We start from the raw sequence: 26,041 nt of genomic DNA on the forward strand, positions 1-26,041 counted from the left end.
AACCTCCCATTAAAATAGAATGGGGGAAAAGCCGTGTAATAAACTCCCAGGCAAACAGTGAGAAGGAAAAGTGCACACACATATATTAGAGGAAACAGAATCAGAAGCATAGATATTCAACGGGAGGGAGAAGTCTGGGATTCAATAATAGTGAAAAAGATCGAGGAGTGACAGTGGACAGTACGTTAGACAGGAGTTTGAAAAGCAATCTGACTGCAAAGAATAGAGCTGGTCAAAAATATTAAGTTTTCTGACACATCAAGGAGACACATTTTTTGCACAAATTTTTGTAAAAAAAAATCCATTTCTGACCAGCTCTACTAAAGAAGGCCAATGAAGTTCTGGGATTTATATTCAAAGGTATGTGATGATGGAACAGAGCGCTAGTAGTGGCTAACCTGTCCCTGCTGCAAGCTGATCTGCACATGGGCGTGGAGTACTGGACACTGAGGTGAAAGCCTGGCCCCATTGAAGTCAATGGAAAAACTCCCATTGACTTCAGGGGAACCTGGATTTTACCCTGAGTAATTGTAACCAGTAGAATTCTCTTCAGAGTAACTTTAAAAACTACCATTACTTATACTGCAATACCATGCAAAGGTCATGGTAAGAATCAGGGCCACCTTTCACTAGGCTTTGTATAAATATTTAGTAAAACAGAGTCCCTGCAATCTACATGATTGAAAAAATAAATGTAGCATCAAGTTGTACCCATTGCTAACCCAAGCAACCCAATGGTCTTTTTTCATGTAACCCACGTCCTCTCTTTCTCGTGTCATGAAGCTTCAGAGTTAAAAGCCCATTGAGATGCATGAAGCAGTTCACAGCTCGTAGACTGTAAACTCTCCTAAGGCAGCAGAGCCACTGTCTTTTATTTGGCTGCAAAGTGCCACGCACATTTATGGTACTACATAACTAATCAATAAAAATAATCTTCGCTTCTTCCTCTGCTGGCTTATTCGGAAGCAGGAAACAGAACAAATCTTTGTTCCTTTTTATTACAACTCTCAGAAGGCTGGCATTTCCCAGAATGCCAGCCAAATGAACATGTAGGTGGCCAAATATAGCTGCAATCCCCAAAGGGTTAATACCGAGTGAAGATTACAAGAAAAAAAGGATCAGAAAATTGTTAGTGATGCCAGTGATGTGCCAGTGCAGTAAGGGTAGATTATAGATTCACAGATTCCAAGGCCAGATGGGACCACTGTGATCATCTAGTCTGCCATCCTACCTAAGACAGAGGAAGTTAGGGATAGGGTGAATCCCCTCATTCTGCCATGAGTGCAGCAAAGCCCAAGAAGTTGCATCTCCCTTCGCTTGAAGGGATGAATCAAACCCAGAGCCTTACTCAGCACATTTGTTCCTCCTGTGTCTTAGCTGCTTAAATTCCTGACAGAACCACATTTGTACTGCCGTTAATTCTGAAGAGCCGCATTACAAGTTTTTACTGCATTAACCCCTGCAGAGCCATGGAAGAGAGAGGATCCTGTGAGTCAAAGCTAAAGCGCATCATAGCCTCGCCATGTCCCAAACCACTCTTGTCTGAGCGGAGGTTTAAAAAAAGAGAGAAATGAAAGAAGAAAGGGGAGAGGGAGAAAGAGAATGTTTCAAACCCTGCTGATTTTAAACATCCATAGCTTCAAAACTACGGAACCAATTTTCTTCAAGCACAGTGGCTTGTTTTGAGGATCTCACTGAAACTTGAAAATCAAGCCCAGCCTGAAGACTGTACAATTTGTGCTGCAACTCACTGCATGTATAAGGGTGAATAAGAAATTCCAGTTTGATTGTTATTATACATCTTAGTAACTAACAATTTATAATGATGTGCAGAGAGATCATCAGATGGCATAAAAGTCAGGAAATTCAGAGTTAAAAGTTAACCTTGACTCTAAATCTTGTGTTGTACAGTTCATAGACATATACTATATTATGCAGTGATAGAAAGCTCTGCAGATGTGCATCTAATGTTAACTAGAAAGGTTACTTTTACACAGAAGACAGCACGCAATTCATGTATGGTAAACAGTCTCGCTGGAAAAGCAGTGGAGAAAGAAGTGCAATCTTATTCCATTACAGAATTCTGTTTTCCAAATAGGATGTGACATAAGCCAGGATTCTATGAGCATGTGAGATAAATCCTGCTTTACATGCAACAATACAGAGTTAAAGTTGCTGTGTGATTTTTAACTATGAATTGCCTGACTTTTGTCCAGCTAACTCAGAACCTCAGCTAAGGTCGCTTGAACAACACAATTGTGCTGCCACAGAAACAGCGGCACAATTTCCACCTTTTCAAGTTGCCACATACAAGCCTCTTTTTGTCACATAAATCCACACAAATATCACAAAAAAATATTGTGTTAGGCCTGGTCTACACTACCCGCCTGAATCGGCGGGTAGAAATCGATCTCTTGGGGATCGACTTATCGCGTCTCGTCAGGACGCGACAATCGATCCCCGAATCGACGCGATTACTCCACCAGCGGAGGTGGGAGTAAGCGCCGTCGACTGGGAGCCGCGGCAGTCGATTTTGCCGCCGTCCTCACAACAGGGTAAGTCGGATCTGATACGTCGAATTCAGCTACGCTATTCGCGTAGCTGAATTTGCGTATCTTAAATCGACCCCCCCCTGTAGTGTAGATGTAGCCTTAGTGTTAAGTGCCCTCCTACAAGCTCCACTACTACCTCCAAGCCACGTGGCCAGAAGTTTCCCCTCCTACAGGTCTTTTAAGGTGCAAAGAAGATGAGCCCTACTCCTGCACTCCTTAGGAGATCTGTAAATATAGAAGGTTCCCACCTGTCATTCTTCCTAACCACCTCCTGAGCAGAGATCTGCTATAATGACCACACAGCCCAGCAAAACACTTGGGCATGTGCTTAACTTTAATCATGTGAGTAGCAGTCCATTGACTTTAATGTGGCTAGTCACATGCTCAAAGTTAAGCACGTGCTTAAGTGCTTTGCATATCTGGGGGCCTGGTTGTATAACTTAGGTTTAATGTGCTGCACAGCCCATGGGGCCTTCGCCTTAACATTTCATTAACTTCTTACAAAATTGTAAATACATGTAAAACCTAGACAATCTACATTCATTTACCAGGAGCTAGATGGCCATTGCTCTGCACTTTATGTCAATTATGAGATGATCATTTTCCTGCTTTGCTTTACTAGGTTCTTAGGCATTTTCAACCAATGTATAGACCCTATTTATTTTCTTAAATTTATTTTTAATTAATTTTTCTCATCTCCACAGGCATTATTTATATGCACTGCTGGCCTTTCACATTTGCTTTTATTCTATTACTACTGTATATGAATGGAAATGTGTGTGTAGCTAGCAGATTATTTCCAACATTATTTCATTTATGTTCTGATTTCTGTACGTATTGCCTTCAGAAAACTGAAATACAGCAGCCACTTGTTTCTCCAAGCCTATCTGAAACACTTATGATCAGAAATCGGGTTATGTCCCCTGATTAAAGCCAGGAAAAACCCAGGCCCGGGAGCTGGATGCAGAACTCTGAAGCAGGGACATTTGGCAAGAAGGCAAACAGCTACAAGAGGGGTAGACCCTATCGGTGATTTACCTCCCTGGAAGAGGAGAGACCCCAGAACTGTTAGATTTCTATTGACCTCACTAAAGTAAAAGCTTGGACTTTGAGCACTTACTGCTAGTTCAAGCAGGCCACAATTGCTGAGTTGTCTGTCCAGACTAGGACTTCCTGGCCTGCATGAAAGAAAGACTCCGTGAGGGCAAACAGGGCCTTCCCAGTGGCTCCTAAATTGAGAGAAATGATTGGCAGCCTTGAGTATGAATCACAGGGCAAGATTCGCTGCTGCTGTTCTGACCCCTTTGTGCTGCTCAGATCATGTCACAAAGGAGCCAGAATCTGACCACAGCTGCTAAGCTGAACATCCCCAGATGGAGGGGAATTTTCAGCCGGCATAAAGCCCTCAGAGTTGGCTCCGACACCAACTGCCCCAACAGTCAGAGGATGGAGGGGCACGGCAGGTGGGCATGCCGGATTGTGAGGATAAATGGAGAGAGGTGTAAGATGTGCTCCACAATGCCAATTCACAGCTGGCACATGGTCCCATAGGGACCAGATGCTGCCTATCACCATGACAGCAGTGGCCCCTACGCTTCTTTCATTTACACTGCAGACAGAGTCACTTGAGAAGCTGGGAGCTGTAGCCAGATTCCAACTCTCCTGTGTAGTGTCAAGCAAATCTTAGCTCAGGAGAGAATTTAGCTCAGTGCACCTGTCAGGTGTCCTGGTCTCACAGGCTGAGCTGGCCTTTTAAGAAGGTTGAGGACTCAGCTGCACCTGGGCCAATTTTGGCTTGCCTCCCTGGTGACCAAGAGCCAGGATTGCTGTGGGGCACAAAAAGAGGAGTCCTGGGAGAGGAAAGAGGATGGTTGCTGAAAGCTGTCTGCTCCTACTCCTGCAAGCAGGGCTGTAACAGGGAGGGATAGTGTTGCTGCTGAAGACACCCAAGAAGGGTGTGATGTGGCTGAAGAAGTGCTGCTGCTGAGGGAGTGCTGTGGCAGGGAGAGGAGACAATACCCTGGAAGGGATAGACTTTGGGGTTTGGCCAGAGGGCCCAGCCACCTTAGCAACCTGGCTATGTCAAAGACTGAGAGAACATAGTTCATGTGCAACCTGCAGCTGGATGGCCAGTCGAGTGTAATCCCCCAGGAACAGCCAGGAAGGAGGGTGCTGCAGGGAAAAGGTTGTTCATAAATTGTGCCCAGAGCCAAGGACCTGATCATAACTCGGGAAATCAACTGAACTTTCTATGTGATGGTGAGAGTCTATTGTCTCACAGCTGGCCTCAGCCTCTCCTCGGTGAGCCCTGAAGAGTAAGGCTAGGTCTACACTACCCGCCTGAATCGGCGGGTAGAAATCGACCTCTCGGGGATCGATTTATCGCGTCACAATCGATCCCCGAATCGACGCTCTTACTCCACCAGCGAAGGTGGGAGTAAGCGCCGTCGACAGGAAGCCGCAGAGGTCGATTTTGCCACCGTCCCTACAGCGGGGTAAGTCGGCTGCGATACGTCGAATTCAGCTACGCTATTCGCGTAGCTGAATTTGCGTATCTTAAATCGACCCCCCCCTGTAGTGAAGACGTAGCCTTAGCATTTCAGATGGCTTGCACTGTGTTTTGTGCTATGATGCTCCTCTAGCGGGACTTCGCATCACCAGGACAACATCCTGGGTCCACTAGCTGGATGAATCAGAAGGGCAGAGAATTTCCTCTCTAAGGGTATGAGCTAACTTGGACTCTTACTCAGGTGTTGCCCCTAATCCCTTTCTCATCCACACACAAAACCATCTCACCTGAGTTTAGTGGTGTTTTCAACCCAAGCTAGCTGGTGCATCTGGGGCTGTAGGCTAAAATTAGAGTGGAGGCTTTCACTCAGGTAGAAATCCACCCATCTTGCAGTGAGGACATAGGCTAAATCACTTGAGTGATGACAGTTCTCCATTCCCTTCCCACAATTCCCCTCTAAGGGACAGAGAAGTTCTCCTGCAATTGACACAATTGACTGGGAAAAAATCCTAGAATGTCTCAGCACAAAGAACCATGGGATATACCCTAAGACACACTAGGGCAAGTTCAGAAATAGCTAAGATTCAGTAATGTGAGTAAGTCTTTACTGTGGGGATGTGCACAACAGGGCCGGCTCCAGGCACCAGCCCACCAAGCTTGTGGTTGGGGCGGCACCTGGAGGGGGGTGGCGCGGCACTCCAGCCGCTGGGGAGAGTGGGGCCACGGCCGGGCTCACCGCCCTCCCCCCGGCGCTCTGGCCGCCCTCCCCCCCGGCGCCCTCCCCCCGGCCGCCGGGGGGAGAGCGGAGCCCCCGCCGGGGCTCGCCGCCCTCCTCCCAGGGCTCCGGCCGCCCTCCCCCCGGCCGCCGGGGGGAGAGCGGAGCCCCGGCCGGGGCTCGCCGCCCTCCCCCCGGGGCTCCCCCCCTCCCCCCCGCTGGGGGGGACGGACGGCCGGAGGCTTTTTTGCCTGGGGCGGCAAAAAAGCCAGAGCCGGCCCTTGTGCACACCTGGGTAAGGCTGACCCGGGTGGTCAGACCAAAGTAACAATCACCTGGTTAACGGCAGTGTAGACAGCTCCCAGCAGAGCAGTGTAGTTCAGTGAGTCGCCCATAGCCCCCTCTGAGTAGAGCGAGTGAATGGAAAGGTTAAATGGCAATTAGCGATTTCTTGGGACCTTTTTAAAAGACCATCCACACATTTGCTTAGGGGATTCTTGGAGCCAACATTTCCTTCAATGGATAGGAGATTTCCCTCCCCAATATTGGCTACAACTGAATCTACTTTAGGGACCACAACACAGCACATGATTTTATCAGCAGGAAGCCTTATCATTTGGAGGAATTAACAGATGAAGTATAGTGAGCAGTCCATGTATTCATTTTTGGACAGCTGACTGGAAAAGAACAGAACTGTCAAGCTTATTCTCCTCAGAGATAGCAGGGAGCACATTACATCAGGCACAGGAGAAAGGGGGGTGAACTTTAGAAGTTTGGTAAGATCCCTGCATAGCACCGGCAGGGCCTCTGAGGAAAAATGTTAGGAGAGGTCCTGAAGAAGACAGTCTCTACAAGACTGCGTCATTTAAATCCATATTATTAGGGGCTACTGGAGAGAGGGGTCTGGGGAAGCCAAACTTGAAAGTCTTGCACAGGGGTGGGCAAACTTTTTGGCCCAAGGGCCACATCTGGGAATAGAAATTGTGTGGCAGGCCATGAATGCTCACAAAATTGGGGCTGGGGTGTGGGAGCAGGTGAGGGCTCTGGTTGGGGGTGCAGGCTCCAGGGTGGGGCCAGAAATGAGGAGTTCAGGGTGCGTGAGGGGGCTCCGGGCTGGGGCAGGGGAATGGGGTGCGGGGGTGTGTGTGAGGGCTCCGGCTGGGGGTGCAGGCTCTGGGGTGGGACTGGGGATGAGGAGTTTGGGGTGTAGGAGGGTGCTCTGGACTGGGACCGAGGGGTTCGGAGGGCGGAAGGGGGATCAGGGCTGGGACAGGGGGTTGGGGCATGGGGAGAGGTTCAGAGGTTCAGGCTCCAGGTGGCACTTACCTCAAGCGGCTCCTGGAAGCAACAGCATGTCCCTTCTCCAGCTCCTACACGGAGGCGCGGCAAGGCAGCTCTGAGAACTGCCCCATCCGCAAGCATCGTCCATTCAGCTCCCATTGGAGCGCTGGAGGGGGACATTGGAGTGGGGCCATTGGAGCATATAGGAGGCAGAGGGGGGCTTGCCGCAGCTTCCAGGAGCCATGGGGAGTGGCCCCCGACCTTGCTCCCCAGCTGAAGCGGGGCAAGCCCCAGACCCCGCTCCTCAGCGGGAGCTTGAGGGCCGGCTTAAAATGGCTGGCGATCCAGCCCGCAGGTCATAGCTTGCCCACCCCTGGTCCAGCACCTTTTCTAGAGCAGATCCTCTTATCCAAGGAGACACTATCAGTGGAAATGTCCTCAACAGTAGTTGCCTTGAACTTGACTGATGATAGAAAGCCACAGCTGGTGATAGTCTTTTTTTCCTTCTTACTATATCTGACATGTTGGACTCCTGCACCATTAAGGTGGTGGGATCCTCAACCTACCATCTTCATGCTATTAAAGGCTTTTGCTAGCAGATCCAAGAAGTCTCAGAGAGGAATGGGAGGAAGGCCAATATCCCTTACAGTGACCAGGCCCTCAGCATTAGCTTGGGCTATTTTGTCCACTGACCCATGTCTTGCTAGAGGCACCTGTCCCGCTCCAGAAAATGTGACAGACTGGGAGGTTTTTGCTGCCCCAATGACTGCCAAGGACAAGATTTCAGTGGTTTGGCATGTTGGGGAAAGAGACTCCCAGAAAGCCTAGGTGCCCTGGACTCCTTGCAAGGATGTACATTTGTTCTCTTCTTGGCCTTCTGTGATTTGTCAGCTATTGTCTCCTCACAGTATCCCTTCTGCCTAACCAACTGGGACAATGCAGCATTCAAGTCCTATTTAAACCCTGTATTGAGAGTGTAAGTGGGGCATACGTGATATATGAACTTTGGGGGGGGGCCCTCTGCACAGAGGTGAATTTCAACCAGAGAGACTAGGGTATTTAATAACTGCTCAAGGACATATGAACTGCTGCTTGAAAATTCTGTCATTGGTTGCTTGTGCCTCTTCAGGTGTGAAGTGAATGAAAATCCATTAAAATGTAGTGCTAGCTTATTTACACAGAGGGCTTTTGGCTGAAGTAGAGCTTTCCTGGCCTCCCTCTCACTGGGCATTGGCATGGTACATTGCAGAGTAAAGCTTGGGCCTGAGATGCTATGAAACCCCCTGAACTGTTGCTAGGCCAGTTTCACCTGGTTCCAGATTTTGTTGCAAAACTTTGCAATTCTAACCCTGATGCACCATCGGCACTGAAAGCCATGTTTGTGTGACGCCCTGATTAGCTAAATATGTTCTATCTTCTCTGTTCTGATAAACTTGGGTTGTTGTGTAGAAAATATCCAAAACAATTATAAATGTATAAACAAAGTGGGGGGAAGAGGACCCAGACCCACTTCATTCCAGCAACCCTACAATAACATCTTCAACAATATGGGCAAGGTCTAGTGCCCTCCATGAATCTGAAGCTGTGTAATTTGCCTCAGAATCAACTTCATATTTTATACACACCTCCTCATGGGTGTGAAGAATATCTTAAAAATATGCAGAGAGTGTGAACAGATGAGTAGTTGTCTTCCTGAGTCTGCATGCATCCTGAAATAAGACTTGGAGGTGCACTCAGTTCAATGGGTTGTTAATGGTGAAACCTACTAACGATAAATTAATGGCAACACTTAACTGTTTTAGTGATGATCCATTTAGTAGAAACTTCCAGCTAACAATGCCCAGGCTTTCTCTGGTGTCAAAAGCCCCAATTATCCCTTACCCAGCTGTCAAAACTTCCAGCTTTCTGCCTGACTGCTTCTACCCTGCAGTAACATGTCCATACAAAAAACTGTGGCACACTGAAATGTGAGAATGTGGAGACAGCATGAAACAAAGTGAAGATATTATCAAAACGAACACCACGAGGGCTACTGTACAGACTGGAGTTATTCATTGATGTATTTCATTCCATTAAAAATGCTATTTTTAAAAAATGTACATGAATCTGTCACAGAACTTCCAGGCTGCTGCACAGAAGTATTGTCTACACTAGGGGACCTGGCCTCAGAACTGAGTCTATCTTGTCATGGAATAGACGGGGCCTTGACTATAACAAGCCAGGTTTGCAATAACAAGCCAGTGTGTACAGTCAAGTTCCCACTAGCCACCATATGATAACAAAAGGGTTTGCAGCCTCATGCTTAGAGGCCACCCTACAGCAATAAAGCAGTTTGAGCAGTCCTTGGTTGAATAATGAACTCCAGGCTAAGGAACAAGAACCTACAGCCGCATACTCATGAGTACCCATATAATAAAAATAAACCAGCGTGCACAGCCTAGTGCTCATAAACAACCCTACCCTAACAAACCAGGGAGCGCTGTCCTGCACACATGAGGAATCCTATCAGAGCAAACCAATGTGTACCGCCCAGCATAAGTGATTACTCTGAGATAACAAAAACCAGTGTGTGTAAACAAGGGATAGAAAACTGTTCAGAAAAGAAAAGCATTTCTGTGTTGAGTTTCTAAGCATCTATTCATAACAGTGATCATTAAAATACAGGACCAGACCCTCCACTGGTGTAAATCAGTGCATGGACTAACGTCAATAGATCGATACTAATTTATACTAGCAGAGGATCTGGCCCACAGATTTTATAACATGATATCCAATACTGTTACCCCATTCGTTCTTTGCACAGTGCTTTGAACATGTAAAGTGCAACTATTTTTCAGTGATCAGTCTTAGCAGTATTTAACCCAGACACTGCATCAATGCATTGGTTGTCAATTAGAATGGGTTACAGAGGGTGCAGCCTCTGCCATGGTGAAAGATGCTTTCAAATTTGGAGTGGATCAGTTACCTTTTTGTCGCTCAGTCCAGACACTTGGTCCACGTACTCCTCTTGGATCATGAAGGCGGCCAGGTTGGCAGTATAACTGGCCAGGAAGATGACAGCAAAGAAGGCCCACACAGACACCATGATCTTGCTAGTGGTACCTTTGGGATTCTGCACTGGCACGGAGTTGTTAAACACCAGACCCCACAGCAACCAGATAGCTTTGCCAATGGTGAAAGAGGGTCCACCTGGCTCTGGAGTGACCAAGGAACAAAACAGAGGCAGTGAAAACCTCAGGATAAGCAATCTGCAGTTCTACTTACTCATGCAACATGATCCCTGGATTAATATTTCCATCTGTTCCCACAGCTGTAATGCACTCACATCCGTCCTTGCAGCGGCACTAAAGCGCAGCCTCACTCTGAAAAGTGACTTTGTAATAAATGGCAGCGTGGACTTCCATGTTTATCATGTCTCCAGGATTTTGTTGACAAATTAGTACAGTTTATAAGGAAAAAAGATGCTTTTTTCTAACTCCTAACTGCCCCCGGAATCTGAAAGTCAAACTGTTCCTTTCTGCTTTGGCCATCATCACTAGTAACAAAGATTCTGCCAGATGAAGTCTGCCCTCTCTTACAGCTGCTCAACACCACTGCCCTCCAATTACTCCCTCAGGGACGCATGTGCAAACTAGCACCCTTAGTGGACTGGCCCAGGCATAAGTAAGTGCCCAATCTGAAGACCACAGGGTTGCACAAGTAGCCCTACAAATGGATCTTCCTTTGCCATTCTGTTGATGATGCATGAGCCAGAAAAGAGCCCAGCTCTATCTCCCTGAGCTGCGTTGGCTCTGAGCCGCAGACACTTGTAAAAAAACAGTCAGATCTTACTTCTTCAGAAAGTCAGCAGCTCTGACTCTGAATCTGACACGCAAGGAACAGATCTGCCATGCAAGAAGGGGCTATTTTTACATGGTCACTTTTCAGAGCAGAACCTCACTCTAACCATAACAAACACATCTGGGAATCACTCAGCTTATCATTTTGAAAACTCAGAATATGAAAACTGTAAGGTTCTTATGGCAACCTTATCTTTTCCACACTGCATATACCAGACACAGTGCTAGAGATCTCTGAGAGACAGACTGGAGTTTGCCGCCACAAGGTTAGGAGAGAGATTATAATTGGAATTATTCCAAGGGTTCTTCTCAGGAAGCAACTGTCCAAGTGGGAGCTCCACTACACATGCGACCCTCTGGTGTCAGCTTAGCTCAGCTAACTTGTATAGTAACAATATCTAGCTCCTATATAGCACTTTACAAGGAAGTCCATATCATTATCCCCATTTTACAGATAGCTAAACTGAGGCACAAAGAGGTGAACTGACTTGCCCAAGGTCACCTAGCAGAGTCCAGTGGCCAAGTCAGGAATAGCACCCTGGTCTCCTGAGTCCCAGTCCAGTGCACTACCCCCCAGGCCCCCCAGTGTGGTATTGAAAAGGTAGGGCCATACTCCCACCTGCTGCATGGGTGGAGCGTCTAATGCCAGCAGTGGTGCTACACTTAGATATAGTCTTTGTGCTGCTTATGATGACTAGGGCTGACCTCTGCAGAGGAGCACAAGGGAAGGAAGATTTCTTGCACCTTCTCTTCCACCCATGTCAGGCCAGCTACACCCTAGCCCTTCAAGAAAACTAATGGTTTTATTTAAAATATAACTTTAAATGCAAGTGGCCCAATTCTACCCTTGGACATGCACACACAACTCCAGCTGACTCCAACGGGGATGTATCAGCTGGCAAAATTGGATCCTCCATATGAAATGGGACAAGTTAGCTATTGTGAGAAACATACATTTTTGCACTTCCTGGCTTTCTGAGTGCTTATAACTGTAATGTTAATATGACATTAGCATGGTTTTGTGCATTGCGTTAATTTATTTTTAAGAGAAAAGAGGAGAGAGAGGCTAAGAATGGGATTTTCAAAATGCCCTCATAACTTAGGGGCGCAAGTCCCACTGATTATCAGTGCCTACGTCACTATGGGTCTGTCTACATTGTAATTAAACACCTGTGGCTGACCTGTGCCAGCTGACTCTGGCTAAGGGGCTGTTTCATTGCCGTGCAGACTTTTGGGCTTGGGCTGCAGCCCAAGCTCTGGGACCCTCCCACCTTGTAGCCCAAGTCCGAACGTCTACACTGCAATTAAACAGTCCCTTAGCCTGAGCCCCACAAGCCTCAATCAGCTGGCATGGGTGAGCTGCCTGTTTTTAATTGTAGTGTAGACATACCTGTAAATGCTTTTGAAAATTCCACCCTAAAACACTAATCTCTCAACTGATTTCACAGCATATTTTCACAACTGCATTGTCAACCACAGAACCACACAGTGATGGGAGTATCAAAGTAACCTTAACTAGAGCATTAGCGACCAAGCAAACACTATAACATATGCACCTGCCATCCACATCTACACACACCTGTACTAACAAAAACATCTGTCAGAACATGTAATATTTACAACTATTCAGACATACTATTAATTGCATCTGCCCATACAGCTAGTTTAATATCTGCATCTGGCTGCACAGCTGTATTAATATCAGCAGCTGATTGCACATCTGTATTAGTCTTTCCCTTTAACCTCATAGCTATTTTCATCTGCCCATACATCTGTTTAGATATGTGCATCTGCCCATACATGCTGTCCACAGTTCAGTGTTATTAGAGAAGTCCCCACTGGCATAGTTATATTTAAGTCTCTGTCTGTATTTCCATTACAAATTCTTTTTTTTTTTTTCAGTGCTATCTAACTTGGTGGTATAAATCAGCTGGAGGCAATGGCTTGGCAGGCAAGTGAACATATTTTCAAACAAACATCTGAGTTCAGCTGTTGTTAAGTGACCAGTGTGCTGACAAAATAGAAGGCCTTAGGTTGGGGACCAATTCATAATGGAGTGAGATTAAGGAGAGAGTAGCAACCTTAACTGCTGAGCATTCCATCTTTGCTAATGCAAAAATCCCTCTCTGTCCTCTTCTCTGACTCATCTCTTCTTCTCCCAGGGAAGAAGGCTTTTGAGCATCACAGAGAGAGATCAGACTTGCCCCCTCCATTCTCCCATGCCCTGCAAAATAACTCCTCATTCAGCCCCAGGAAAACCAATGTCTCACTTTCCCAGTCCTCTCACAACCTTTGATCAACAAAAGAGCTTTAAATGGGGTGGGGACACACCCAGGTAATGGATATCAAGTCTGGGGCATAGAAGAATATAATAGGGGAGAGTTTCTTTCTCTGGGCTTTTAAGTTTTACTTTTTTTAAGTGAAACGTAGCACTGATGAAAGGTGGACTGGCAGTTCAGGACCCTCTAATTATTCCAAAAAGGCTTACAGCAGGGCCAGTGCTAGATACCCGTATCCATTTCCCCTTCCCGCCAGCTAGAAGTAGTTTGGAGTTAGCACTCTATAGATGAAAGGCTCTACGTAACAGTCTCCTGAACCAAGCCGATTATCCATTATCCATACCCATTATTATCCTAAAAGTCATCTTCCCACCTCCCTCCCTTCCCTTCTTAGACAGAACACAGAGATCCAAGTGGGCTGGATCCATGAGCGTGTGTAGGGGGAAAAGGAACTCCCATTGACTAAGGAGCCAGGATGAGAAGGGAGAGAAACTTGCAATGAAAAAGGCTCCTCTTACCTCTGCCATCAGCAAGGCACCGATTGTAACCCACAGGGCTGAAGTACTCAAAGACGAAGACAGCCACTGCAGAGATTATGAGCAGCATGACAAACATCATCACCCATACATCAGCACTGAATGGTTCTGGGCAGGAGAGGAGAAAAACAGGGCACAGGGTGAAATGCCAGCCACACCACAGCCAGCATTACTGTCCCACTCACAGGGCTCCATGTTGAGGGTGGGGATGGGGGGACTGGTTTGCATAGAATAGGAACTAGCTCCCAAACCTTCATGCCCCCATCTCAAATCAAGCCTCAAAGCTTCTGAGACTGGAAAAAGTTAGTTCATTTTTTATTCCATTTTCATCGCAGGGTCTGTAATTCCAAGTTCCACCTGGAACCAGGCCCAGATGTTATCAGATGCAATGATGAAATGCTCGTCCCATTAAGTCCTTCAGCCCATTTCTGGGGAACAAACAGGTTTGGATACGACTCAGCTAAGCAGCTTAATTTTGGGGTGCGTGCCTGAACCAAATTCTATCCCTGAAGTTTTTGCAGTTCAGCCAGAATTATGGTAGTGCTACCAATGTTCCAGCCTGCCGCTTGGCAACTGAGACCACCAGGCTGCACTAGAAATGCTACAGTTCATGCCCTGTGAGTGTTTGACTGAAGCTGGCTTCTGCCCTTCTCCAAGCTTAAGGGGCAGTGATGGGGCTGAGCGAGTTCAGATCAAATATGACCCTGCTCCAACCTTCACTCAAAGTTTGAACCCAAACCTATTTGAAATTCAAAAATGTTGTGTTAATTTTGTTGCTGCTGCTGTTTTAAATTTCCTGGTGATATTTCAGGACCTGGCCAAAGCCAGAAAATACTGGAAAGCTTATAAGAAAAGCATTATCTCCTGAGATTCCCAGCCCAAAGAGGTTTAGATAATCTTCCTTAGGTACACAAGTAACTTCATATGGATAAGTGTTTGCAGAATCAGGGTCAGAGAGCAGACTGATCCTATAACTCACCTTTTATGCTTTGCTATATCTCAACATATTTTATAAAGCAAAGCGGTAAATATTAGGAATGTAGTAACTGCTTGAGGAAACACAGAAGCAACTCAGGACTCAGTGATCATTCTCAACTACCTTGGGACCCTAGAACTGGGGGATGGAATCTTGGCCTAGCACAGGGATTGTGCCCCACTCTTTTTCAGAAGTGCTGGTAGATATTTATCTTCCACTGTGCCAAAGGGAGCTTAGGTTAATGTGTCCTTGTAGGGTGACATGTCTAAAGCCAAGTCTTACCACCCTCATTGTATTATCACTAAGGACACGGGGAGGGGAAATAGCTCAGTGGTTTGAGCAGTGGTCTGCTAAACCCAGGGTTGTGAGTTCAATCCTTGAGGGGGCCACTTAGGGAGCTGGGGCAAAAATCTGTCTGGGGATTGGCCCTGCTTTGAGCAGTGGCTTGGACTAGATGACCTCATGAGGTCCCTTCCAACCCTGATAGATAGTCTATGACAGGCACAAGTTCTGGTAGGAGGACCTGTACCACTTTTCTTCTGGCTCACACTCACTGGGAGTGATACTAGCTGAGCCACCAAGCACATCATCTACCCAGCAATCAGAACCGTGACTGCAGCAATGTAGACATACCCAAGTTAGCTTTGGTCTAGCTAGCTCCCATAACAATAGAAGCAAAGCCATGGCAGCATGGACTAATCATTCAAGTAGGCACCCAGGGTCCTGGGTGGGCTTAACCTCACTGCTATTGTTATTGGAGTTAGCTAACTCAAAGCTAGGTCAGGTATGTGCACATGTGCTGCAGTCAACCTCTGACAGCAGTGTAGACAGACCCACGGTGATACTGTGTACTGTAGGGTGAGAGCTGTAAGTGAGTCACCTCCTTGCTAGCATTGTGCCTAAAGGTCACTGAGAAATATTCTGGAGCTCCCGGACCTTGAGTGTTTGAATTTGCCTGGAGTTTGCTTGTTTGGGATTTTGAAATAAAACAACTTGAAGAAAAAAAATCCTTCCCTGAAACTCCTTCCTTGGGAATGCCCCAGAGACTCACAAGGACTCTTTGGCTGTTTTTTCATTACACTAGTCCCCCCTCACCATCACCTCAGGAGAAGAGCTTACCTAGGAAGGCAGAAGGTGAGACAGTTCCGTTGCTACGTGATACCATGACACTAATTCCTGTCTCGATGAAGGGCACAGAGAAGTCTACCACCTCTGACCGCTCCTCATTTATGGTGAGGGATCCTACCGCCATGTAGGCCCGCTTGGTGACCACCTCAGATAAGGAGAAAGACGGAGAGTTACTGAAGCTGGTTCCACTCATGCCTCAGAGTTAAGGACCCCACCCATATCAGTAGCTTCTCCCACTCCCATCTTTTCATACACTCTTTTATGCCTGGAATTCTCTCCCTGTCCTTACTTCCATCATCTCCTCTTTCTTATCTCTCTTCAAGACATACTTTTTCCAAGAGACTTATAAATATTAATCTTCTACTAAAAGAATGTTGCGTGTATTAAAAAATGATATTTAAAGTATACCTGTGTAGCTCTCAGGATAAACATATCATCTGTCTAGAAGACAAGTTGTCTTATTTCTGTTGTCCTTGTCTTCCCTTCCCTCAAAGAATGTCTGCCATTACCTCTTACATGTCTTGCCTTAATTTAAATAATAAACTCTTTCGTGCGGGGATACATGACAGTCAGTAACCTTATGTTCATCCTTTTTACAGGGCCATGATAAATTTTATACAAAGTATGCCTTCTGAGGTATCATTTGAAAACTCATAATTTGCTGAACATTATTGTCCTGGTAAAATATGTGTGCCAACATTGTATGTGAAGTTTTAAAATTCTACCGTATAAGATATGTTCCAAATTTAGAAAACCTAGCACAAAACTTAGAGACAAAAGGCAAATTGATGCTTCAGCCAGGTGTCAACATAATCAAACGGACTATCACCTGATTAAACTGCCGTTCTTTGGCAGGAAGAAAGAAATTTATATCTTGGCAATAGAACAACTGGAGGTTCCCATGCAAACAGACTGCCTGCCATCTGAACCCCAGATGGAGATGATTCTCAAAGAGGAGGAAGAGATATAAAAAAGAGGAACAGAGTCCCCAAATCAGTCTCTCCCTTCATCTCTACTCATGGCATCAAGCACACTTGAAAGACAAAAGAAGCATCATTGAACTGGGTGAGTGGTCCTGGCTGAAGGAAGCCAGCCAGACTGCTGTAAGCATGTGGTGAGAGAAAGCTTTTAGCTTTAAATTCACTTAGCTTGCTAAGTTAGGTATTAGTTTGCATTTTATCTTTTATTTCTTTGTAACCAATTCTGACTTTTATGCCTTATTACTTGTAATCACTTAAGATCTATCTTTCTGTTGTTAAAAAACTTGTTTTATTGTTTTATCTAAGCCAGTGTGTTTGGATTGAAGTGTTTGGGGAACACCATTTGAGGTAACAAAATGTGTGCATATCATTTTTTATTAATGAAATGACGGACTCTCTATGAGCGTGCATTGTCCAGGACGGTACTGGGCAGTACAAGACACACATTTCTGGGGGAAAGTCTGGGGCTGGGAATTTGCTGGTGTCGCTCTGCAATATAATTCCAGGGTGGCAGGCTGTCTGTCTGAAGCACTCTTGCACTATAGCTTGGGGTAATTTACATGATGAAGTCTGTGTGAGAGCAAGCCAGGAGTGGCTGCTCTCGCAGCGAAGCAGTGTAAAAGTCTGGAGAACTGAGGAGACACAGCTGTCCAACAGTCCAGATTGTACCCTGGGCAGTGTCACAGGACATCTCCTTTTATTTGATTGTAAAGTGCCAAACACATGTGGCACAGTAGAAAATAATAAATAATAAATGAGAGGGATTGTAGCTATTGTTCAGCAGTGAGCATGCCACAATGGATTCATTCACCCAACAGCCAGATGGATCCCCACACAAGGTTAATCATTTTTATGAGGTCTCATCTGCCCCTTCCCAGGAAGGGGAGCTAATCAGAACTTGGACTAGGATCTGACTCCAGAGCCCAGTCTGTGGGTAAAGCGCAGCCCCACCCTTCATTGCTTACCTCCCCAATCATTCCATTCCACGTCCCATTGATCTTCTTCCCATGCTTGCCATTGGTCACCAGGTAGAGGTCATAGGTGAACTTGACAGACTTGGAGATTTTCTTGAGGATGTCAATGCAGAACCCCTTGCAGCATTTCTTGACGTAATCAGGCTCCTCGTCCGTCTTGTTCCTGACCAGTCACAATAATAAGGGATTAAGTTTGAGGAGAACTCCCTCTGCTATCCCCCCTCCATTCCTAAAACACCTCCCCTCTCTCCCTGAACATGCTCCTCGTGAAGACCCTAGCTTGTGGTACCACTACTGAGGGGCAAAAGGAGCCAAGCGTGCAGGGCTTGGCTGGCTGGCTGTACCAGTGACAAGAGGCAGCATGGTCCAGGTTGAGAGAGCCCAGATGGCTTAGCTGGAGCAGAGTATCAGGGCAAGCCAAGAAGGCTCCACCTGCTTTGTGGAGAACAGCGAGCCAGGAGAAAGATCCTCTAAGTGCCTACTCGGTCACGATGCGTTTTTGGCAGGGGACTGTATTCCTCATGCAGGTGCCACTTAGTGGGTCCACGCTCTCCACAATGACGAACGGCGCCTCCTCTAGGGTCACAATACTCAGATGGTCATCCTCACGCTCCTCAGAATCAGGGTACAGCTCAAAGCGGGGCCACACATAATACTTCATCTGGAGGCTCTTGTCCTTCCATTTCCCCACCTGCAGAGACACAAATAACACAGAAACACGTGACTGCCCGATCCCTCTCCAAGTTACCCTGTAGCATATTGTCTGGAGACAAGAGGCTCTCAGAGTGCCTGAGCCCACTCACATGTGCAAGGACTTTTTTGAGGAGCAGACCCTGGGGAAATGGGTTCAACAGTAGAGAAGATCACACAGGAAATGAGTTTGGAGAGTCATCACAAAATCACTGACCAATCTGGTAACCTTTGGCATAATAATCAGACTCTGTTCTCAGATGGGCTAAGACTGAAATAAGAGGAGAGCTGCATGTCAGGATTGAGTTTCCCTGGGTGGAGGGGACCATCGCTGGAATAGCTGGGGGTGCTATAAGTCAGGATTGACCATACATAAGCAGAGTTTTGAAGGAAAAGCTCATTTAACAGTTTCCAACACGATCCAGCTCAGATCTTTCCAGTGTTATCACTCCTGCACTTTCACAATCACTAAATTGCATAGCTGTACAGATTAGATGCAGATAAAGAATCATTGCTCTGTCTTCCTGATGCATGAGAAGATATTTCAGGGAGATTCTATTACTTTTATTTATGCTACTTTTGCTTAAGGAAATTCTACAATCTTACCCCTTCAGCCACTACTCTCATTTCTTGGGTAAACATGGACTCCCTTGTTGCAGGGGGTTCCTTTGTTCAACTGGTGCTACGTATACCCCACAGGCAGGAGTTATTATTTTGAAGCCATTGCAATCTACCACCAGGTAATGTATTTAGAACACACACTACCCATGGTAAAATATTCCTTACAGAAATTCCAGAAAAACCCACCTATGATGCTTTCAAACATCACCTCTGCTCACATTTTCACCCATCCCATCACAATTGACACTAATAAGCATCTTGCTTGGCAGCTTCAGCTGAGCAGGCGAGGTCGGAATGGGCCTTGAGAATGAACTCCCCACTCATTCCTAGAAGCAGTGCCTCCAGGTCAGAGTTGAGGTACATTGATGGTGGGGGCGGCATGTGTGTGTAGGAAGCATGACCTGCTGCTGCTCATGCTATACCTGCTCTGTGGGTAAATAGAGGGCTGGAGTCTCCAGCGGCTGTCAACCTTTCACTGAATTTCATTTTTAAAATTACAGGAAAAAAAGCACTTATTAGAGCCTTTTTAGGTGTCAAAGGTTATTTGATAAAATCAAAGCTGTTCTGGTGTTTTGCATCTGATGGCATCTAGAACCAGCATAAAACATTTATTGCTTTTTAAAAACCTTCATCTGATTTTAAAAAGAGCAAATACCCAGAGTGGGTTTATTCAGTAAATTGTTCAAAGGAACAAAAAAGTCACTCCGGGCAGCAATGACCCCATAACCCTCTCCCAGTGCCAATACAGTCCTGTAGGGGGGTGGCACCAGTGTGCTGTCAGAAGGTTGAGCAGTTGGTGGAGCTGGGTCAGCCCATGGGAACCTGAAGATCAGAAGCTGGCAGCAGATGACAGGAGTGGGCTGCATCTGACATTCTCTGAGGGATCGCCATATTCAAAATAGGAAACAAATTCAGCAATTTTTTCACTTATTTTTTTAAAGTGCATTTTCATGCTAGATTAATACCCTGGGAGACTGATGGCCTCTGTTTATCCTCAGAACAGGTACAACATTGGCAACAAAAGAGAAAATTATCTCCCTAATCTTATACCTCAGCCCTAATTGAGATGGCCCATTTCTGAGGGGCAGAGGACAGTTTTCTCTATGGTCCATTCTGTCTCTTTAGCCTCTCTGCTGAGAATGACAACAAGGAGCCCAATGAGGGCCATTTGTGCTGGTGGTTTCTGCAGTTTGGACTTATGCTCATGAGGAACTGGGCTCAGATCAGAAGGTCATTTCACTCAGGCCACCAAACAAGCTGGCAGATAGGAACAACTTTCATTTAAATTACAGACTTGTGGCTGGATTGGCACCAGTCATCTACAGGCAAAAGGGCTATGTAGATCATCCCCCGTACACGTCCATCCCAGACACACGTTCGGGAACATTTGTTAACATTATCAGTACGTGGTCAATGAAAGAGACATCTTTCCACATCATAGCAACACATAGACACCACAGTAATATATAAACCCCTAAAGCATAGACTAGACCAGATAGACATAGGAGTCAGGCCTGACTCATAACTACCCAAAGGTTCCCAATGAAAGAGATGGGGAGCTCATAGAGTGGTAGGCCAGGAACATTTTTTTGTGTTGTATTATATGGGGTAAATTTATGTGAGTTAAGATGGGAATGGCAGTCCAGCAACACCACAGCGTGAGCACTGAAGTACCCAAACTGCAAACACAGCAGTACACAACCTGTTCACATGCCCATCAAAGAGTAATGAAATATCAGCACAACCTAAAAACCACTCCATTCCAATAAGCTTTTTATAAATTGCCCAAAAAGGAGGAAAAAGAGAAGGTATGTAAGTGGGCTGGCCTAAATTTTCAAGTATACGATAAGTGCCTCAATAACATTTCCAAATCCTACATTTCAGTGCTCAAATGAACACTCAGGCATATAAAACAAGCATTTCCATGTCTATAGGTAAGTGCTGATTTGAGAGTACAAAGGCAGGAGATGTATAGCCTGCTAACCTAGGAAAACTGGGGGGACGGGGCAATGTCTTTAAGTGTTTCTGATAGACAATGTACATTTGGGAGAGTTAATGTGTATAAGTGTGAATATGGGAGAGTTCATGGGTATCAGGGCCGGCTCTAGGATTTTTGCCGCCCAAAGCAAAAACAATTTTGGCCGCCCCCCCCCCCATTTTTAATTACCCCACCCCCGGCCCCGCCTCAACTCCGCCCCTTCCCCAAATCCCCAGCCCTGCCTCCTCCCCCCAGGCTCTCAAGCCTGGGAGGGAGGGGGAGCAGTGGCGCGCTAAATCTCCCCCTCCCTCCCAGGCAGCAGCAGCGGAGGTGAGCTAGGGCGGCCGCGGCACATTTTTAGGGGCGGCATTCTGGTGCCGGCCATGCCGCCCCTAAAAATGTGCCGCCCCAAGCACCAGCTTGTTTTGCTGGTGCCTAGAGCCGGCCCTGATGGGTATGAGTGTGTATTCAAGAAACTGTGCGCATAAGGCAGCGTGAGTGTAGGGAGAAGAGTGAGAGAAACGTGTGTGCATGTGCGCATGTCTGTGTGAAAGAGAGAAAGGGAGAGAGAGAATGCAAGCAAAGGAAGATCTGAGTGTATTTTTATATGGTATCTATCTATGCAAGCGGGAAGGAGCAATGTGTTATGAGGACAGAGGTTAGTCTCAACAAAATTAAATGTCACAGATTTGTCTTGGCCAAGTCATTAAAGGTGATGCCTGCAGTTAAAGAATATAACCTGCCAGCCAGCACAAAGCAGAGTGAGGCACTTCTGACATCTCAGTGTGTTTTGGGGCAGCTTGTAAATTCTTATTAGTCCAGTCTTTACTCAGTTCCTGCATAAGGCAGAGAGCTCGGGGTTCTTGTGCCACACATCCCATTTATTACTCGTTATGCAGTTCTGAGAACCCACCCACTTGTAACACCAAAACCTCATCCAATCAGACATCAGCCACCAAAATTCCCCACAGGAAGTCTCAAGGAAAGGAGTATATATTCTCCTATCTCCCCTTACTTCTTTTTCTTAGTGTTACCAAGTCAGTAAGATATTTATAAAACAGAAAGGAGCCAATGGACTGATCTAATGAATATCTTGTACAGTACACGGTCAAAAGCAGGATGTTAACCAATCCCAAGCTAACAAAACCCAAACAAATATTATCCCTTTGTAAATAACATGGAACCTCAGATTGGATAGATACCATTGTCAGTCACCTCACTCTTTTTCACTACAGGCCACTCCCTTGAATAATTATTAAGGAGGAAATTTAATTATAAGGAAGGGGAAAAAACAATTGGGATGCATAACCGGCACAGAACTTTGTCCCCAAATCTCAGTCCCTGAAGACCACTCAAACCTTCCCTGAGACCTAAAAAAGTTTGAAAAAGCTTCCAAAGTTTAGAAACATCTCTGAACAATTCTGCACCTACCATTGTCTTGGAACTGGGACCAAAGAGCTCGCAAAGGTTAGCGTGGCTGGCTCTAAACATGGTTTGTGCTCATACATCATTGCTCAAACTTGATTAGTAACACAGGCTAATGAGTAGCATTCTGCTCCTGCCAAACGCTTGGACTGGCACATAGCTGTCTTCCTGTAACCCTCCAGGACACTTTTTTTTTTTTTTTTTTTTTTTACAGGGTTGACATGATACACTAATCACGTTTGTGTAACCGATTTGGATGGTCTTGCTTATTCCCAGCTACCTGTGTGGTAGGACAGCCCAGAACCCCACATGCTGTTGATGCCACTTTGTACATGTCATCAGAGTACTTTGTTCTCTGTTGAGGCACTATAGGATAGCTGCTCAGAGTTTCCAGAGTGCATTTAGGCAAACAAGGCTAGGCAGTGTACCAGGTATGGACACACAAACACACCTGCTGTGTGACACAAACTGAACTTTGTAACCTGTAACCAGTTAAGATGACCATTCCTCATCTAACCATTACAAAAACCCTGGTTAAAAGTTGTCATGTGGGCATAGCCAAAAACATGCCACTCCAGTGAGATTTCCAAGACTTTCTCCTTTCAACTGGGTCAGAGAACTGCCATCCCTTGTGTTTTTCTTAGTATTTCATTTTTATCTGGCCTGGAGAACACAAAGGCCACTTGGGGAACTCTAACTGAAAGTTAAAGAACGTGACCATTCAGAGGTTTGGGTTTTACATTCTGGGCAAGGCTCCTTCCAGATACTGTTTTGGGTGAAGGGTCCAGAGGTACAGGTTCAGGTTTTGGACAAAAAAATTCAGGAGGCTCAGGTTCTTGTCTGGGTGAAGATTAAAGGGGACTGGACAATGTTGTGGTTAATATTTTGCATGAAGCATCTGGAAGATCAAGTTTTAGCACAGCTTCTCTCTGTTTCTTATTTTATCCAGGCTTGATCACCTCCTTGCACTGTGCCTTATACCACTTCCACCCCCATCCCTACAGTTCATAAGAGGTCACAAATAGGAATGAGGGTATTTCAGTTGCATTTAAAAAGTGACCAAAAAGGTCACCCAAAACTCATTTGGAAATCCAAACCCTTCCTGAGGTTCAAAAAAACTCAGATAATATTTCCCCCCTATCATTTTTAATGTTCACAGCTGCCTTTGTGCTTCCTAATTCCAGTGCTGAAATACCATAAGGAAGGAGAAGAGGGGTGGTGCAGCCTACGACTCAGGAGAACTGGATTTAATTCTCTGCTCTGCCACAAAGCTTCTTAAGAGACCGTGGCTAGGGACTTCTCTGTCCCTCAGTTCCTCATCTATAAAATGGGGATAATACTTTCCTAGCTCAACGGGGTATTGTGAGGATAAACACAAAATGCATTGAGTGTGACACTAGCAGACCAGGTGCCAGCTCATGCCACGGTCCTCATGTCTCATTTGAACAATGACAAACACATAGCTGGAATCCATCTCTGTGTTAGTATTGTTAAAATAGGTATTAGAATCACATTAATGTGTTTAGTATTTAGACTTTATGGAATGCTTGAAAGTTTGCTGCATGCACTGATCTCACTTATAACATCTGTATCTCATACTGTAAGGAAGTGTTTGAGCTGTTGTATTGTGAGCCTCTGTCCCTGTGTAAGTCACCAGACAGGACAGAGACATTAATCAGTTTGAAGGGCTGATCGTCAACAGGTGTTACACCCTTCCCAAAAGGAAAGTCCATCGGTACCAGATGGACTATTGTGGGACTGGAATTTTCCTATGTATCCTCAATAAGAGGACAAGGACTTTTGTTGTCCTGGTCTCTTCCCAGTGAAGATGAGTCATGCAAGTAGATTCCTCCTATCAGCTGAGTTTGCAGCTCAGAGCACATGGCAGGAGAGGGATAAAAACCCCAAACCAAAGGAACTTAGTATCTCTATGCTGATTAATCTCTGGGGGGCAGGGCCGGCTCCAGGCACCAGCTGAGCAAGCTGGTGCTTGGGGCGGCAGATTGTTGGAGGCGGCATTCTGCCCAATCCTAGGGCGGCACGGCCGCTTTTTTTGTTGTTGTTCTTGTTCCGCTCCGGCCGCCCTGTAGGGGGCGGCGGCGCAGAGAATCAGAGCGCCCTGCAGGGCAGTCCTCTTTCTTCCCTCCCTGCCGACCGGAGCGGAGCCCTCGCGGCAGGCGGCAGGAGGCGGCGCAGCGGGAGGGGCCGCGTGGCAGCGCCCCTGCTGTAGCCCTGGCCGCCCCCTTCTCTCTCTCTCCCGCCCGCTCCCGCCCCCCCCCCCCCCCAGCCGGTCCCCCTGCACCCGCACTCCGGCCGCGCCGCTGGTTTTTTTTTTTTGCTTTGCCGTTCTGGCCGCCCCGTTGTTTTTTGTTTTTTGTTTTGCTTGGGGCGGCCAAAAAGCCAGAGCCGGCCCTGCTGGGGGGCAACGTGTTTCTAGACATAAGTGGGAGATTCCCCAGCTGCTTAGATTGGGCTAGCCCTAAAGGACATATAGTGCTGGCTGATTATAAAAGCTTCTATTACCTTTTGAAATTTAAAATTGGAACTCATTTGTGTATCTGTGTTTACCTGCTTTAACCTTGTAAATAATTCAGGTTTCCTTTTCCTATTTAATAAACCTTCGGATAGTTTATAATAGGATTGGTTCAAGTGTTATCTTTGGTGTGAGATCCAAAGTGCAATTGACCTGGGGTAAGTGACTGTCCTTTGGGACTGGAAGTAACTTGATTCTTGGGGTAAGGACCATCTATCACAAAGGTGAGCTCACCAGTGTGCTGACTTAGATTGAAGTCCCCAAGCAGGCTGTCTGTGACTCTGTGTTTAGGCTGTCATGGCACCTGAGAAGTTTACACTTGATAATTGGTTGGTGAAATCTAAGTGTAGAACTCACAGCCTATCTGGGGTTTGTGCCCTGGTTCCTCAGTCTGACCTGAGGGTGGTATTCATGCTCTTGAGTCACTGCAGACAGCGTTACATTGAGGTGCTCAGGTACTATGGCAACGGGGGCCATATAAGTGCACACGATAGAAAGACAAGGAAACATTTGTGTTCCTAATTTAGAATTAGAAGTAGGAAGATGAAATCTTGTGAGGCAAGCCTGCTCTCGGGGGGTTTCAGTCTGGAGATCTCCGTCTGGAGATCTCCAGGCATTAGTTGGTAAGCATCATTATCTTCATTGCACAGGTGGGGGAACGATGCCTCAGGGTATGTCTATACAGCAAAGACAAACCCATGGCTGGCCCGTGCCAGCTGACTCAGGTCCTCGGGGCTCGGGCTGCAGGGCTGTTTCACTGCTGTGTAAACTTTCTAACTCAGGCTGGAGCCTGAGCTCTGGGACCCTCCCACCTTGCAAGGTCCTGGAGCTCAGGGCCCCTGCCCGAGCCCAGATGGCTACACTGCAATGAAAGAACCCCACAGCCCAAGCCCCGCGAGCCTGTGTCAGCTGCAGGTGTCTAGTTGCTGTGTAGACATACCCTGAGGCACAGAGCTGTCAAGTGACTTGCTCTGCATCCCGCAACTAATGGATGTTAAAACAGAGACTATAACTCAGATCTCCTG

At 46.4% G+C, this 26,041-nt stretch overlaps 1 protein-coding gene across 1 annotated transcript in view; it reads right to left on the reverse strand.

Moving 5' to 3' along the window:
- Nucleotides 1-26,041, reverse strand: part of GRIN2B (glutamate ionotropic receptor NMDA type subunit 2B) — a 223,413-nt gene that overhangs the window by 20,662 nt on the left and 176,710 nt on the right. The window contains exons 4-8 of the mRNA XM_065404136.1: nt 18,252-18,460; nt 17,761-17,932; nt 15,807-15,960; nt 13,694-13,819; nt 10,023-10,252 (exon numbers count right to left, since the gene is read on the reverse strand). Of these exons, the coding sequence (XP_065260208.1) occupies nt 10,023-10,252; nt 13,694-13,819; nt 15,807-15,960; nt 17,761-17,932; nt 18,252-18,460 (891 nt within the window). The remainder of the gene's footprint in view (nt 1-10,022; nt 10,253-13,693; nt 13,820-15,806; nt 15,961-17,760; nt 17,933-18,251; nt 18,461-26,041) is intronic.

This window comes from Emys orbicularis, chromosome 1 (genome assembly GCF_028017835.1).
Source record: "Emys orbicularis isolate rEmyOrb1 chromosome 1, rEmyOrb1.hap1, whole genome shotgun sequence".
Lineage (NCBI taxonomy): Eukaryota > Metazoa > Chordata > Testudines > Emydidae > Emys > Emys orbicularis.